We start from the raw sequence: 17086 nt of genomic DNA on the forward strand, positions 1-17086 counted from the left end.
CTATGCTATCCAAGTTCATGAGCAGAAGTAAAAACCTTTCCAGGGTTCAGAAGTCCTGAACAAACCTCTTCAAATGACCCATTTCTACCCCAACTCTCCACTTCACCCATCCAAAAAGGATACTACAGCTTTCTCCCACACCTCATGCAGCAACAAATATTGAAACTACTTAGATTTATACCTGGTCAAATTAGCCAGGTGGCTGCTCTGTGTCAGAACAGGAAGGCAAAGTACATGAATTCAGTTTATGCCAAATTTAGATATGAAGACTGCAATCATTCTGCTAAATAGATTCAAAAGTTTCAGGGAGAGCTGTGCAGGTAAGTCATCCAAAGATCAGTTCTTTCAGAAATAGGATTAAAATTTAGCAAGCAGCATACATAATAAAGAGCGGTACTTCAGTACCACTTCTGTCACAGAGACAGTGATATTGACAACTCTTGAATGCTGCCAACTTACATCACGTGCTAGTCCTGATTTGTTTTGATATATTTAATGTACCCTCCAGAGTGGAGATTAGGGTAAAAAGCAGGGAAGGAAACTGGAAATGTCCTTCCTACAACACAAGGCAAAGCGTAGCTCTTGAACTGGGATTGCCACCACTCCTGTGTGGCCTGGAAGAAAGAAATCAAAGAAACCATGCCAAATTCACTCTCTCAAAAACATCAGACCTCCTGTGCTGGTCTACATTACAGAAGCTTTGATGAGACAGCTATAATAGCCTCCCCCAATCAATGGTACAGAGCCTTATATGACTACAGTCGGTCTAGTTTCTGCCAGTTTCCTGGATGGAACACTGGTACTGTTCTGCCAGAAAAGGCTGTATTTGTAGAGGAGGAAAATGCATGAGAAACAAGAAACAGGAACTTCTGCATTCCTAAACAGACTTTCCCCCAACCCAATGCAGGAGGAGTGAGCAAGCAGCTGTGTGGTCCTTAATTGCTGGCTGGGGGTAAAAACAGGACAGGTACCAGCTGCACTCAGGTAGTTCAAATAATCATTCTAGTAAAACAGAGTCATAAACAAATTAATGTAAAAAAAATACAGTGAGAACTTTGTTTAGATTAAGTTAGTGTAAAAAAGCACAACCAAGTTAAGTTTCTTTATGACTACCTGCAGCAGCGTTTAGCCAATTGTTAAACAAGTGCAATAGGTGCTTATTAGTACCAGTCACGTATTCCTCTTTCTGAATTACTGCAGAGCCTGTTTCCCAAGACTCTGGGAGAACACTAACTGAAGGTAATCTGGAGGTGGACTCAAGAATGAACTGCAATCACACTGAGTGATTGCAAAAACTCTGCCACTAATATTTTTAAAGTGAAAACAGCACAAACTGAATGACCAAACCAAGCAGTTTTAAACAGATCACCAGCTGGGAACTCAGGTGACTCATTCCAAACTCAAGACAGACCAAGCCCCCTTAACCACACTCACAAAATCTTTGAAGATCGTACCTCTGTCTCTTCCTTCCTTTTCCATGGAGCAAAGAGCCTTGTAGTTTGATCGGAGCCCACACTGATGATAAACTCTCCTTCTGGATCCCACTTTACATCCTCTACACTGTTAAAATGTCCTGAAATCACAACTTCTGGAGTCCATTCTTTCTATTAAAAGAGTTCCACAAAGAAGTAAGGAGTTTTTCATTTGACTGATTGGTAAATTATAAGCAAAATAAAAGTATCAATGTACTTATTAAGAAAGTAAGAAAAAGACATTTGTAAACAGCAAATTATTAAAACTCAAGAGAGGCTGAAGAGACACAAATACTGATTTATTGCTCCCATCTAAAAGAAATTTGTGTTATTTGTTCAGCTGTGAACAAAGCACAACCACAAAGGAGTTCAGTCCTTTCAACTGACTTCATGATCACCACAGGCAAGAAACAGCGTTTAAAGCGTGGAAGATTTCAACCTCCCTTCTGTGCAGGACTGAGACCCCTATAGAGTATTATATTCAGGAAAGGACTATTTCAATCACTAATTTTAAACTATACTGTTACACTTTTCTATTAATAACAGAAATTTACCTCAAATGACTTAAAAGTACAATTCTTTTAAGTAATACTACTAACAAAAAAACCAACGTACCTCATTAACTGTAGCCTGTTTCCAAAGGTGGAGCGCTCCATGAAAAGCATGAGCAATGATCATTGAACCATCTGGACTGAACTGGCAGTCAAAAAATCCAAGAGTATTGCCACCCACTTCACCTACCCGTACCTAAATTAATAAACAGAAGGGAAATATCCATGAAAATGGTCTTCCATTCCTACAAAATCATTCATATTTCACAAGATGAAAAACTACCTATAGACAAGAGTTCACGTTACACACACAAATACATTCAAGGAATATTTTAATTGCAAAGTTAAGCACTGAAATATCACGGGTATTAAAGCTGCATGCCATTTGAATGGAACCTCCCTTCATAGACATCTCAAGATAGGATCCCCAAAGGGAAAGAAAACATCACATTAGATGAGATGCAAACCCAAATGTTCTGTGTTTCAGTCCAGCTTGTTGGATGCAACAGTTCCTTATCTGTTGCCTGGCTACTGCTCTGTTGCACAATATGGAAAAATGATTCAAAGAAACAGTAGTTCCCAAGTACATTTTTTTTCCTACTTAATTTTCAATATTCCCTACCATATTTTCACTGCCCTGTTTCCCCATGAACACCTGCAATTTGATCCACACTCCTTCTGTGGCATATTCTGGCCCCCGTTTTGTGCTTCCCTTATGACTTCACATGTATGTACGCATGCATACACACAGGCCTTATAGTTGCTCTAGTGCCCTTCCACTTTTTAAATTTTATTAAAAGATTAATAAAGTTACATTTTCAAGTTTTATTCAATACATAAGACCACAATTTCTTTCAAGCTTTCAACTCCCCCATTCTTATATGGCCTCTTTTAAGATCAAAATGAAATGAACCATTGCCCCATTTTAAATGGCATTGCACTAGTAGCTCCATTTTATTAGCACTCACTCAAAAAAAACCACTCATATTGAAGTGACTTTGATATACCATGCTAGAGGCAGAATTCTAGTCTCACCTCTGAGCAGGGGAATGAATTTCTGAAGGCATCTTGTTCATCATATCATGATGAAAGAGAGAAATTGAGATGTTCCCCTTGTGCCCTTCCTCCCTGCAGGATTCCAGCTCAGATTTCCCTCTCTCGATGCAAAATGGATTGTTGCAGTTAAAATGTCTGATCTGAACTTCAAGCTGCACATTTGTGGTCAAACAAATGCAAAGAGAATGTAAAATTAAAGAATCACAACTTGGAACAAGCTTTACTGCACAACCCATTTTTAGAAGCTTGTGAATTAAGCCACAACTATGTGTTACACCTAGGGACATCAAATGGCATCTCTGTGTGATCACCCTTTTCTGAACTAACTTCTACTTAAAGCACAAAGGCACCACAACTTTTAAATGAAACAGAGGAAAAATTAAATACCCTACTGTAATTCTCTCTTTTGCACCCAAGAGAGGATTGGAACTTTCTTTGTGACAGGAAAGATCACAAACAATGGCTAGCATAACCCAACACAAACAACACCAACTGAACTACTGCAATTTAGAAAAGCAGGTCAGCTGAAAACAAAGACCTCAATCAAAGCACTAGAGAAATCTGGCTGTACTGCTTGTTTATTTAGGATGATCCACATCAGAACAGCTTTCAGAATACTACACAAGTGACACAAGTATTCAGCTCAAATGGAGAAAAACCTAATGACACAAGCCCATGATCAAGTTACTGTGAGTAAAACCAGGCTTATGAATTGCATGTCAGCTGCTCTGCAGTAACTGCTTAGGTCACATTCCCACAAGGATTAACTGCAAACAGTTCAAGAGGGTTTCTTCCTCCTCTTACCAGGAGTATACAGCATATAGTGTTACTATGCAGCAGCTGTCTTGTACACTATGAATGACAGTTGAGCACAAACACCCCTCAAACTCCTCAGTATAGTAACAAGAAAACAAACAAACAATAAAAATCATATTGTATCACCTTTTTTTTAAATACAGTTTTACTGGCAACAGAGCATCAGAATGAGTATTTTTGCAACAAAACAGTTTTGCCTTTCTCTGCCAGAAGTTTATAGAGTTTTTGCTCCCTACAGCACACACATGATGCTGGAAAAACAAATTGAATATGGTACATATTGTGAGAATGACTGACACTTGCCTGTTCTAGCCAGACTCCAGATTCCTTATCAGGTTCCCAGATGATCACAGTTTTGTCCATTGATGCAGACAATATCCTCATTGGTTGTTGCATGCTGCCATCTACAGTACAAGGAAAATTATTACCCTACAACCTAGGAGAATACTTTCTAAAGAAATTAGGTGATACTGAAATACAAACACATTAAGAAAATTGTTCAGCATGAGAGAAACACAATGCAGTTCTTATATGCCAAATTTACAGGCTCTACATTCTTGCCAGGTATTCTTTAGGAGGTATTGTATTCTCAGCATAATCATCCAAAGAAAAAGTAAAACATGTATATGAGAACAACCATATTCCACAGTTTTCGCACTCCAAACTCATATTGGATTAAATATAATTTGGAGGAAAAGCTAGAGCTTCACAAAGAGGATGCACAGCAGTTCTCAGTTCCAGTCCTAAGTAAGTTTTTACTGAGAGATTTACAGTTTAAAATAAAATAATCTCCCAGAATACACTGGTTTTTTCCAAATTGTTAGGTTTGCTACTGACTTCAGCAGACTCTAGAATCCTGTAAAACATACAGTAACTCAGGACTGCTCCCCAGAATGCAGTGAAACACTCCAAAAATGCCCAACACAGAATGGGAAAGAGGGAGCTGGTTCATCACCCAGTTGTGAAACCTGCAGGAAAACAACTGAGGAATTTTTCTTGATAATAGAGATACTGGCGGGCATCTCATGAGGTGATACGTTAGCAAGAGGCCTCCCACCTTACCTTCTCAGGTCTCTCAGATCAGTTTGCCACTAGTGAAAATCTGTTTTGGGGAACCCAGCATTGGGCAGGCCACAGAACACAAGCAGCTTCACGTATGCAGAAGCACCTGGAAGACTTCCTGGTCTAACAGGACAGTTTTCAGATTGCAGTGCAAGGCTGACAGGCCTATATTGTGCCTAAACCTTGCTCTAAAAGGTTAAATCTTTTAGTGGTGTCTAATCTAGAAAAAAAGAAAAGTTTAAGGACCAGATAACTAAACCAATATTTTTAAAGCAAGTCCTGTGTCTTTCACTACATGTATTTTGACATTCTAAAGGCACTCTGCTGTTCAAGTGTTGTATATACACCAGCAAAGCTGTCCTTTGTACTGCTGAAGTCACCTGCCACCAGTAACTCTAAAATATATCACAACAAAAGACATCTTTGCCAGTACAAATATTCAAGGGTGTTCTGATTGTGCAATGTCAAATCAAGAATCTCCTTCCCTTATATGCCAGGCAGGCAAATAACAGCAAATCAGAACTGCAAACAAGGCTGTCAGAATTTAAGGATTTCAAAAGAAAGATACATACTATAGCAAAATGCAAAATTAAACTATAAATAACACTGTTTCAATAGGAGTCTGCATTAATGCCTTAGAGGTTAGAGAAAACTGTTACTCCAGGAATGTGCACCATTAAAAAGAAAGGAGTGCTCTTGAAGTAATGCTCACCTTCTGAAGAACAGACATTTCAAATACATGTGTCAAGGTAACCTATTAGAGCTATTAATTCATACTGATTAATTAAACTAATTTGTACACCATAAGCCACAAATCAATCACAATAAAGTCATTACAGCTCAGTTATTTAATTTCCTTCCTTAAAGAAAACTTGAGTACAAGGCAACATCTGTTTACTCATAAGACATTATTTACAGAATTTAAAGACTGTCATTATCTACAGGAACAACTGAACATGCAAACAATACAAAGACACGTGACTGTGCTCTATGTATATGACACTTAACATTGCTGGTAAGTGTTTAATACCTCTTTACCTTTGGAAAATGAAGGTTGCCAGTGAACTGCATACACCCAGTTTTCATGACCAGCCAACACAGACTCCAAAGAAACTGCATATGATGTGTCAGTATCTATCAAAAATCAAAGAAAAGCACATTTCTTTCTAAAAGCCAAGAAAGACCAGGTCACTTCTGCTATCACTTGTAAAAATAATCAACTGCTTTCAACATCTACAGGTATCTCAAAAGCTTACTGACATTGAACAGCTCCTTGAAATCCTACTTTGCCACAAGCCCTGAGTACCCGATTGATGGTCACAGGTCAGTGTATTGCCTCAGAGCAGTCTCTCAGAATTCCTGGAGAACTCTCAAGCAGCATTGAAGTAAATGCTCTAAATTGGCACTACGCATACTCTTACACATATTTGCATCTCCAAATGACGGAAAACACAAGCATTAAGATACTTCAAACAATGAATCAGGATTTGCAGGAAGTATCATGAGGGCTTTTTACACGTAACATCATACACACTTCATTGTATTACCAAGTTGCCAAATAACTTACCCTACAGTATCAGCAATGCAAGCATCTGACATTACTGTCAGCTAAACGGCTTGTTAAATGACCATAAAGTAAGCCTGTGCACACTTATCTGTTCTTTTCAGTATGTTTCTAATCTTAAAATAATAGCAGCACCTCTTGATTCATTGTATTTGAAAGAAAATGAAAGGTAAGCTATTAAACTGGAGAACTACACTACAGCTTCCCTCCCACAAATAAGTGTCCCATATATCGCATTTGGAATATGCATAACAATAACAGAATGTTGATATTAAGCTCTCTCACTGCTTTACCATTTCTTGTAATACATCATTAACTTTCCATAGCCATGCCTTTAAAACAGTAATTCTGCTTTTTCTAACAGCTAAAAATAATGCAGTCAACAAGAAACAAAACAAACTAGGTAGTAACCACCTTGTTAGCTTCCCTGAAACCATGAAGAGATACACAAGTGAAAAGTTGTGCCAGAGAATTTTGCAGCTGTTACCTACCTTTAACAGTAAAAACATTCTCTTTCAGTTTTATGGAATCATCTTCAGTTTCTGGAAGTTGCTTTGATTTTGTACATACTTTCCAAATTCTTATCAAACAGTCCTGAGCACAGCTTGCTAAGAAAAGGTTTTCACCTATTTGTTTTCAAAAAAAATAAGAAAAAAAAATAGAGCTACATTTTCATTGCAACCACTGCCAGGACTAACCTATCACCTTTCCTTACATGCACCTACAGCATTATTCCAATTTTCCCTATTGTACACAGTATAAAAATATCCAGTTTTATTTCAACATCAACTCACTTTCCCATTCAAATTCTCTATTTTTATAATGCATTGAATATGAATATGTCCCTGCTTGTAACATGTGGAAGACATGGTAAACACTATACATGTTGTACATTTTTATTTCCCTACTATTTATGGCCTTTGCTTTTGGAATTCTATCAGTATCAATACTTGTCAAGAACTCCTTTCCTCCTTTTCTTTCTCCAGGCTTGCAGCATCCTCTAATTCCACTTTTTTTTTTTTTTTTTGGTGCCATGGCAATAACTATTTGCTTAGTTCATGTCTGAAAAGGTTCTCCTCTTAATTTCCCAATTAAAAAAAAAAACATGGGGGGGGGGGGAGCAGGAGAAGAAAAGATAAACATACTATTTCCCCCTACCCTCCCCACTTTGAAAAAGCAGCCAACTCTCCCTCACTCAGATACAGACATTTGTATACTGAAAAGGACAAGTTGCTAAAACCCCAATTTGTTTGCAGTTAAGTACAAGTCAGGTAAACATACCTGAAGCAAGCAAGAAAAATAGGTTTTAAAAGGATACAAAGTTTCATCTTGAGTTTTAATATTAATACCACCATCTCAGGAAAACAAACATCACAACCACAAGAGCTTAGGTGCTACAGTGCCTTAAGGCCATCTGCTGGAGGGGTAAAACACTAGTACTGTCATTAAACCAGAATACAACTTTATTTATCTTTCATACTGACCACAGACTGCCCACTCAACGCCTCTAATCCAATCTTCATGGCCAAGGAGTATTAAAGTTTTCTGAAACTGAATAAAAACTCCTGTTACATCACAGAAATGCACCTAATTACCATGCACATATCAGCAATAAGCTGTATTTTTTCAAATCTTTTATATTTACAGCTTCTATTATTTGAAACTGGAAAAAAAAAAAGCTGCTACTAAGGATTGTAATTTACACATAGATTCTAGATAAGCCTTTTTGGTTTTATCACCACTGGATAAGCACATGTAACATTACAGCATTTCCCAAATACAAGCGGGAAAGGATGTGAATTTAAGGTGCACACCTTCAAAAGGCTACAGTCTCTCTATAATACAGTTGAATTTTTTTTTTAAAGTTTATCAGGGTTACTGTGCTACCCAAAGAATAACATAATGCAGGTGTGATGTGACAAATAATTTCTCGTATTTGTGTGAAGCGGATACAACTGCAGACAATGAAGAAAATGAATACAGGCAAAATCCAGTATAAAAAGAAGAGTAAATCCTTTGAGATTATTTCAAGAATAAGTTTGTAATAGAATATGATTAATAAGAATCAGTTATGGTGCTGGAAATACTCCCTATGTTTCTTAAGTTTATTGACAAAGTTTCTAAGGAAGCTACACATCAAGAACTGCTGATGGAAAACTGCATGAAGATGGGCTCAGGAACACAGGAATGCAAACACAGTCTGGATTCCCTTTTAAGAACTTTCACTAGTAATTTATTTTCATTCATAACATATTAATATTACTGTTTTATTTTGATTCAAGTACAAGTGTTTACTCCTTACTTAGCATTTAAACCATTTCTGCTTTTCTTTGCCCAGAAAAAGCCCTACTTTCATGACATTTTTTTAATCCAAGTTGACTTAAAATACCTGAAGTAACTGTTAGTTAAAATGCTACCATAGTTTAGTATGAATAACTATCACATTATTTCTGGCATTATATTCTACTAAATTCCTTACCTTACCTAGGCCTACTAAGAGCTATGATTAAATGATAGCCTCTGCTATCAGTGCAAGTAAAAAAGCCTTTCTTATTGTGTTACTGCTCTTTCAGAAAATCTGTCTTCAGCTTCAGAAGAGATGGTGAACATTAGTAATTCACTCAAAGGAAAAATCTGTATGAATATGAAAAAACTCATACTCAGAAACTGGCATGTCTCTTTTTGACCCAACATTTCTGATATTCTCCAAAACCACCTTCCCATCAAACAAAGTTACTCTGCTTCTCCTCATCATACAGTTGCAGTCACACAATCATAGAATGGTTTAGTTTGGAAAGGACATTAAAGATCATTTGGATCCACCATCCCCAGCCATGAGCAGGGGCACCTTCCACTAGACCAGGTTACTCAAAGCCCCATCCAACCTGGCCTCAAGCTGTTCCAGCGACGAGGCATCCACAACTTCTCTGGGCAACTTGTTCCAGTGCCTCACCACCCTCACAGTAAAGAATTTCTTCCGAATATCTGACCTAAACCTACCCTCTTTCAGTTTGAAGCCATTGCCCCTTCTCCTGTAGCTACATGCTCTTGTAAAATGTCCCTATAATTACAGAACAATCTGTATATGAGATATGTGGCCAGAAGAGCTGATCAGATACTTCCAAATCAGAAAGTTTAGGTCTTAAGATTGTGTTCTCAGAGCCACCTAAGCCTCATTTGGCTGGTCACTTCTGCACTCACTGGCACTTCCAGATGGGGTGTTCCAGACAGATGTTTATGTTAAACACCCACCAGGTTTAAAGGCAGAAGGGAGCAGTCCAGGAAGTGACATGAAACAGCAACCTAAAGATTCTTCTGAAGGCTACATGCTTCTGGCAATACATAAAAAAAATCTTTAGCAATCAATATTTCAGATAATAGATAAAACACATATTTATTTATTCATTTATATGATCTTTGACAAAATGCTCTGTATTTTATAGCCATCAAGGTTAGCTGGCAAGTTTATTTCTAACTGAAAGACTGGTTCAGGCTGAACTGTTGCTAACATCCTTCTCTTTTATGGTAAATTTTATGCTAAACAGTATGTATAGCTCCTGAAACTTGACGCTAATATTAATCTAAACAGATAGCTAATCGTTTTCCTTGTTCTAATTTCAAGGTGTTGTGGTGTAGGGTTTTTTTAATTACCCTGCTCATCTTACATCAAAGAGATCTATTAAGAAAAGCAGCCATTTGTTTTCCCTTAAAAGAATAAAACTAATTACTTTGAGATTATTAATACTACCCCAGATTTTGAAGTCAGTTCTCAAGCAGGTTTTTAGGTACTACTTAGCTTTAAGTCAAGTATGCAGTTCTTTTGTGCTACAGAACAAGCACTCTTAACCAGTCAGCTAGAAGTCTGTACTAATTTTTATTTTTACATGCTTACATTGAATTTACATGCTTACTATTGAACTATTCACAGGATTTAAGGTAGAGGCTTCTGAACTTAATTACCTCATATTTCATGCACAGCAGTAATATCAGCACCAGATGGTCTGTGAGGCCTCATTGTTGAGGAGAGATACCCCCAAACTTCTGTAAATGCATCCACTCCATTAAATGAGAAATTCATGCTGCTGTCTTTTCCATCCCTATAACATCATCCTCCACTCTGCACCTATCTGAGCAGTGTCAGTACAGTGGCTGGAAAACAGAGATGAACACAAGGGCTGTTACCAAATACAGAAGGATGATGCCGTGAAGCATGAGGACCATCACATTCTTAGTCATATGATTTAGTTTTAGGTGGTCTGTGAGGACCAAGGAGTTGGACCCAGCAATCCTAATGGATCTCCTCAAACTTGAGATGGTCTGTGGTTCTGTGATTCAAGGTTTTCAAGATATTGTTTCCCATAAAAATAAAAATTGTCCACTGAAACTGAGCAAAGAGTACTGTTGCTGTTATGCCTTCTGCTAGGGTTTTTTGTATTGTTTTTGCCCTTTTCTTTCAAGTCTGTGTCTCTTGGTATCCTATATACGGTTTCTTCAGATGTATTTGGTTCTAAAATTGAATTAATACAAAGGTTCACGCAGATGCACATGGTCATTATTTTTAGGTGGTTCAGTCAAGGTTTTTATTATTGTCTAGGTTATATATACCAGTATCTAGAGCTGTCATTCTCTTTTTTACAGATTTTGTTTTTATAGTCTCGTATTTCTTTGTTTCAGTTTCCACTTGGTCCTCACTGGATACACAAGAAGTTACAGTACCAACAGTTAAATCTAACAAAACCTCCTGGCCTGACTCTACTTCACAGGCTTTCCCATGCCTCTTACCTAATCTCTGAACATTGTTGCTTAGCAGCAATCTGGTCTCTTTCCTTTTAAGCCAAGAACAAAGCTGTTCTGTAGATAGAACAACTAATGAAGCTGTGGACACGCCCAGCACACTCTGCACAACTAATCCTGCCCACACTTTGGGTACTTCTCTTTCAGGACCAGGCTAGTAACAGTTTGGTAAATTTAGCAATAGTGGTTCAAGTCTTCTCATTTTTTCTCCAGCAGACACTAGACATGATATCCCTCTTCCATCCAGCTGTTAATCAACAGATTAGAAAGAGCCTGGATTACCTTTGATTCATTCCCCTATTACACTTCTCAACTAGGCCAAACTACTTCGGTGGAACCCAAAACACACAGTGCCCTGTCTTCTCAGAGATACAAAGCTCAATGTAAAAATGTTTTGGTTTAAAGATCTAATTTAATCCACTGGTTTGCTTGCTTGCCCTCCACAGGCCACATCCACAGATGTTGTATCTCAAGCAGGAAGACATACTATGCTTTCTGAAAGATTTTTCCCTGGATACTTTTATAATCAATAAATACCCTCCTCCAACAAGTCAGAAAAGCAAAGAGTTCATTTTCTCTCTACTGTTTAAGACAGTAAGGGATCTATGGGTAGCAAATCTCAAAAGCTATAAAGCATGCCCACTCAGATTTAAAAACCAAGCAGTTTTTTTGACTGTAAAATTAATGAGTTTACCAAAAGGTAGCCTGAATTAGCTAAGCAAAGATGCCTCATCCTCCTTCAGAGTCTAACAGTGCCCTTTAAGTTTCATGTTATGAACGTGTGTTCTGCCTTTGGATTCATACAATTTTTTTGAGGATGTTAACCAAAGGAAGTGGTTTACAAGAGTCACAATTAACAGAACAGAGCTACAGGCCCTTACCAGTAAGGGAATGACACAGGAGCTAAGATTCTAATCATTCTCCGATGCCAAGTTCCAGTAAAAAATGGCAGGGCTATAGTAACACTTCCTTCAAATACCTTTAATACTACTAAGAAGCCATAAATAAAGATGTCAGTAGATCTGAAAAAACCTGATGAAAGAGAACCTCCCTTTAGCAGCTAGGCAGGAATTCATGTCAGAAGGCCAGCAAGTATGTTTTAATTCTGTTAGTAGTTGTCAAGCACTACATGGGCTCTTCTCTTTGAGGCCTGCACAGTCCATTTAGCTAAAAGAGATGTTCTGCAAAGTTAAGATAGACACCAACAAGAATTCCCACCTCATTTAAGAGATATTCTGAACACCAACTCCGCCACAACAGCTGGTGAATATACTTTCTGAAATTGAAGGTGTGAAAAATAGCACATGCAAAACAAAACTGCTCACCCCTTGTATAAAGAAAAAAAAGACAGCACAAACTTGCTTATGAAGCTGCAGAGGGAACTCGTTTATTCAAGTTACCTTCCTTTACACTCCACAGACTGACTGTCTTTAAGAATGGCAGACTATTGTTATACTGGAAAGTTTGGCCAACAATGGACAAAATAAGTTATTTATCTCTGAACATTTTTGGCAGTCAAACTGTATATAATTTGCTAATCTGAATCATACAAGAAAACAAGTTTCAAACTGTGAATGAGAAAAAACAACTGCACAGTTCCTGAGATAAAAGTCTTTCTTTATAACATTGAGAATCAGTAGTGGCATTGTGCCATTGCTAATTCCCAGAGAATTCATTAAACTGACTTAACTCACAAGCTACATAGGAAAAAAGAAAACTAAAAATCTAACCATGCACCCTGCTTTTCCACTGAGTGTTCAAGAAATCATTAAACATAGAAGAAAAGGATGAAGTACTTATTTTACTGACAACAACAGCAACCAAAAAATCTTAATATTGTACATGGCAGCACAAACTGGCAAAATTATCTATAAAGTAGCTTTTATCTCTCTCAAAAAAAAAAGGAGTATCTATTCTTTAATCCCTAAAGGGAGTGTGTCTGAGCAAATCCAGAAGACTAACTAGTTCTACATATGTCAGTTTCAAAGGGGGATTCTAAATAGTAGCTTCACTGGTGCATTGGGAGAGTTTTTGTGGTTTGAAGGGGTTTAAGGGAGTGAGAAAAAGAAACAAGTGGTACTGAGTTATGTTTTGGAAAACAGTCGTTCAACACATGCTTCAGAATCTAACAAAACTTCTGAACAGATGCAAGAGAGGACATAATGTTTTTCTACTGCTCCAAAGGAATATTTATCTGTATGAAAAACTAAAAATTGACAGCTTCCAAATAACACATGAAAAATGTGTGTGCTTTTAGAAGATCAGATACTCCTAAAAATACTTTTTTTTTGATGTTCAAAAGCATTCAGGCATAAAGGGCACACTTAGCAACAAACAAAGTTCCTCAGATAGAAGTCGTAACAGTTTCATTATAAGAATTTATAGAATGAAAGTAACAACATTTCCATATGAACAACTCAATGCCTGGATACTTAATAAAGGACAGTTGCAGCTATTTTGTATCAGTGGGAATAGAAACACAGGCTATCTTCACACAGGGAAAAAGAAAAATCAAGAAAAACTAACACTTTCATGCACTGAATTAAACTTCAATATTCTGTATGTGCATTTCATAGAAAATGCATGAACTATTTGAAAAGAGGCGGTTGTATGTGATGGCAGTGTAGAGACAGATAGGACTTACTAAGGAACTTGAAAAAGACCAACAGCACATTTGAAAAGAAGCAGAACTGAGTAATGCTCGGAGCAAGAAACAAAAATTGTAATTACCTGCCCATTCTGCTGAATAAACAAACTTATTTTGCAGTCATCACCACCACAAGCCAGTATTGGTACTGGAAAGGAAAAGTCAGTCTTAATTTTTTATAAAATCTAATATTCTAGGATATGAAAAAATATAAATAATGTAAAAATCAATATAGAAATACATAGAAATACATCAATACTAACAGATAGGCAAGTGCAATACCACTTTTTAATGTTTTCTACATTAGCTGCCTAATAAATTAGTATCTCAAGAACACAGAACTCAGGAGTTATTTTGACATGCAAATAATATCTATAAACATTTAAGATGCTAAAAAGAGTAGTTTGCCTCAAGTTCACATATCCATAGGAAGTTCAAGTACTAGTGTTATTAATTAACTATATTTTATTGATACCAACAGGCACTTGCTCTAAATACAGAGGGAAGGAACAAAACAAAATGACTCAGAACTAAAGCAATTCAAGTTCCTAAATCAAGATCCTAAGATGCTAACTCCATCTAAACCTATAATTATTATACAGCAAATAAAAAGACAGACCAAAAACGGAAGACGGATCACCACTACCTGTACCCAAGAATATGAAAGAAATGAAACATTTTTTACACCTACTCAAGTCTTGAATAGTAGCTGACTTCCACTGGCTAACCTAAAAAGTGCACAAACCCCATAAGTCTATTGAATCAAAGTTAAGTCTGAGGCTAAAAAAAGAGAAGTTAGGCAGTGTATTGCTTCCTCTCTTCTACAGAATAGGATGGGGAAAAATAGTTAACTCTTACTCCACTCTTCTCCTTTTGGGTCATAAGGAGGAAATACTACTGCTAGAGACTGAAACAGTAAGAGAAAATAGATTTATATAAAATTATGAAGAACTAAGCTATTAATTAAGGGCTAGGCATTTGCATTTCTCAAGTCTGGATAGAAAACAAGATACTAAATTTCACTAAAATCAACTACTTCTTTTACAAAAAAACCCCATGCCATCCCTTTATATAGATAATTTTATCTTTACTATGTATAGATTAAAAAATCAACTTGAATATCCCTAATATGCTTATCCTCTATACTAATTTCTTCTTTCTACTTGTACCAAATCTGTGCCTAGTCATCCACTGTTCCTCTTGGACTTCTCCGTCACATTTCACATTCTTATAGCTCCATCACTTGCTTTTTCTCTCCAATCTCTAAGTCACAATTCAGCTCCATCTCCTCCTCTCTTTAATAGGGCTAAAAAAAAAAAACCCTGTTTTGGATTGAAGGTAATGAGCTGCTTTGAATGAAGACCTGGTGGTAAGGTCCACAGAAATTGGACAAGAGTGAGGTTTTCTTCCATAAAATACAATACAATGGCTGTTCTTGAAGACAATACCATCCTTTCCTGAGAAACATATTTTATGGGCCATTACTGTAATTACATATTTACTCAATGGAATGAAACTTTAACTAATAAAAACAAAGAGAGAATTATGATTTAGTTGCTGTAGCAGATACATGCAAATACTTTCACTCAAAAAGTCCCATCAAGAAATATATATCTGGCAAAACCAGACTAGTATACAGTTTTTCATATAAATGCTTTAGGGTATTAGAATTTGGATCTGATTAAGATAAAAGTCCTGCAGAGGAAATAAGAAAAGTATATTGGATAAGCAGAGCTTTTCCAAGTTCACTTGCTCTTTTTTTTCCACCTGTTGCAATTCAGCTCTGATGAGACAATTATTTACTGTCAGAAGCCAAGCTACATCATGACAATTATCCAGGTGGTAAGAAGAATCACAGTATATGACAAATAGCTGATCAAGATTTGTAAAATAGTAAATCCTACTGCCAGCAATTTAGAAGCAGAGTTTGAGCAGACACTGCAAGGCAAAATCAAGCAACCAACCAAAACAGCACAAGGCTCTTCTTCAAGGCTTAACAAGCAAATGCACAGAAACTACTTAGCGAAGAGGCTGCCAGAAAAGTGCTTAAGCTGCATTCCAGCTGCAAGTGACTGGTCAGGTTTTTGTAAGCAATCCACCAGTTCTCCCTATTTGACTTCTTCACAAAAGTGGCTCAATTTTTTTTTTTTTTAATAATTTATTTTCAAGGACAATCAGTTACAATCCTAGGCATCATGAACGTCTTCTGAAAGTTAAAGCATCCATTGCATATGAATCAATTTTCAGTGCAAGCCTCAAACTTCTTTGCTTGGTGAAATTAGAGGTTACTGTAAATGTTTCAGGAAATGTAGTTTATGATTTTCAGAAAAGCAATTCTGTATTTAGTTCCTGACTTAAGAAATGCAGATTGTTCTCAAGAGAAAAGCTTCTTTGAATCTCTGTACAGCTGAAAACTTAGCCTTTGTAAAGATTTCTGAGCAACTACTAAATTTATCGTAGATCATTTTTCCCTGAAGCTCATTAAAATTCCAAATTGCCATTAGAGATTAATGTTTCTGACAAATGATCAGCAGTGGTATTTTTAATAATATATTTTAAGCTACTTTATTTAGATCTCAGAATTAACATACTCCTCGGCTATATGGACTACTATGTCAAGCTTAGGGAGAAAACACTGGTTATGCTTTAATAAAAGTCCCGTTACAGATTTCTACAGGAAACATTTCTATCCATTTACAGTTCAAAATCTAAACTGTGTCTTGGCAATTTTAGCAGCAGAGGTTATTCATATTGGAACTGGAACAAAAAAAGCAAATGTCTAGAAAAAATTTTTTTAATTCCATACAAAATGAAATTTTTTTGCAAATTGAAATTATGCAAATTGAAAATAATTTCAGTTTTTGAGAAAAATAAAGTACTCTTTTTCAGATTATGAGCACTGTACTACTTTGGATAACTAATCTGAATGGGGATGAGAAGAGTTCATAATAAAGGACTGTCCTGCTCTCAATGTAACTTTAAGCAACACTGGTTTTGGGGACTCTGAAAACAAAATCCTTGCTATTCCACCATTCAGAGAAGTTTGAAGCACTTCCTGCTATTTGAGTTTCAGAAACATTTAGCTTAAGAACTAATTTAATAATTTTAACAATAATTTTAATTT

At 36.6% G+C, this 17086-nt stretch overlaps 1 protein-coding gene across 2 annotated transcripts in view; it reads right to left on the reverse strand.

The window, feature by feature from the left end:
* ELP2 (elongator acetyltransferase complex subunit 2) overlaps window positions 1–17086 on the reverse strand; it is a 39797-nt gene that overhangs the window by 16123 nt on the left and 6588 nt on the right. For both annotated transcript variants that reach the window (XM_042048763.1, XM_042048762.1), the window contains exons 6-12: window positions 14046–14110; window positions 8006–8072; window positions 7013–7147; window positions 5996–6091; window positions 4199–4299; window positions 2088–2219; window positions 1455–1604 (exon numbers count right to left, since the gene is read on the reverse strand). In XM_042048763.1, coding sequence (XP_041904697.1) covers window positions 1455–1604; window positions 2088–2219; window positions 4199–4299; window positions 5996–6091; window positions 7013–7147; window positions 8006–8072; window positions 14046–14110 — 746 coding nt within the window. The remainder of the gene's footprint in view (window positions 1–1454; window positions 1605–2087; window positions 2220–4198; window positions 4300–5995; window positions 6092–7012; window positions 7148–8005; window positions 8073–14045; window positions 14111–17086) is intronic.

Source organism: Corvus kubaryi, unplaced genomic scaffold (assembly GCF_017639235.1).
Source record: "Corvus kubaryi isolate FWS band 111438036 unplaced genomic scaffold, C.kubaryi_AGA036_p1.0 68, whole genome shotgun sequence".
Classification (NCBI taxonomy): Eukaryota; Metazoa; Chordata; class Aves; order Passeriformes; family Corvidae; genus Corvus; species Corvus kubaryi.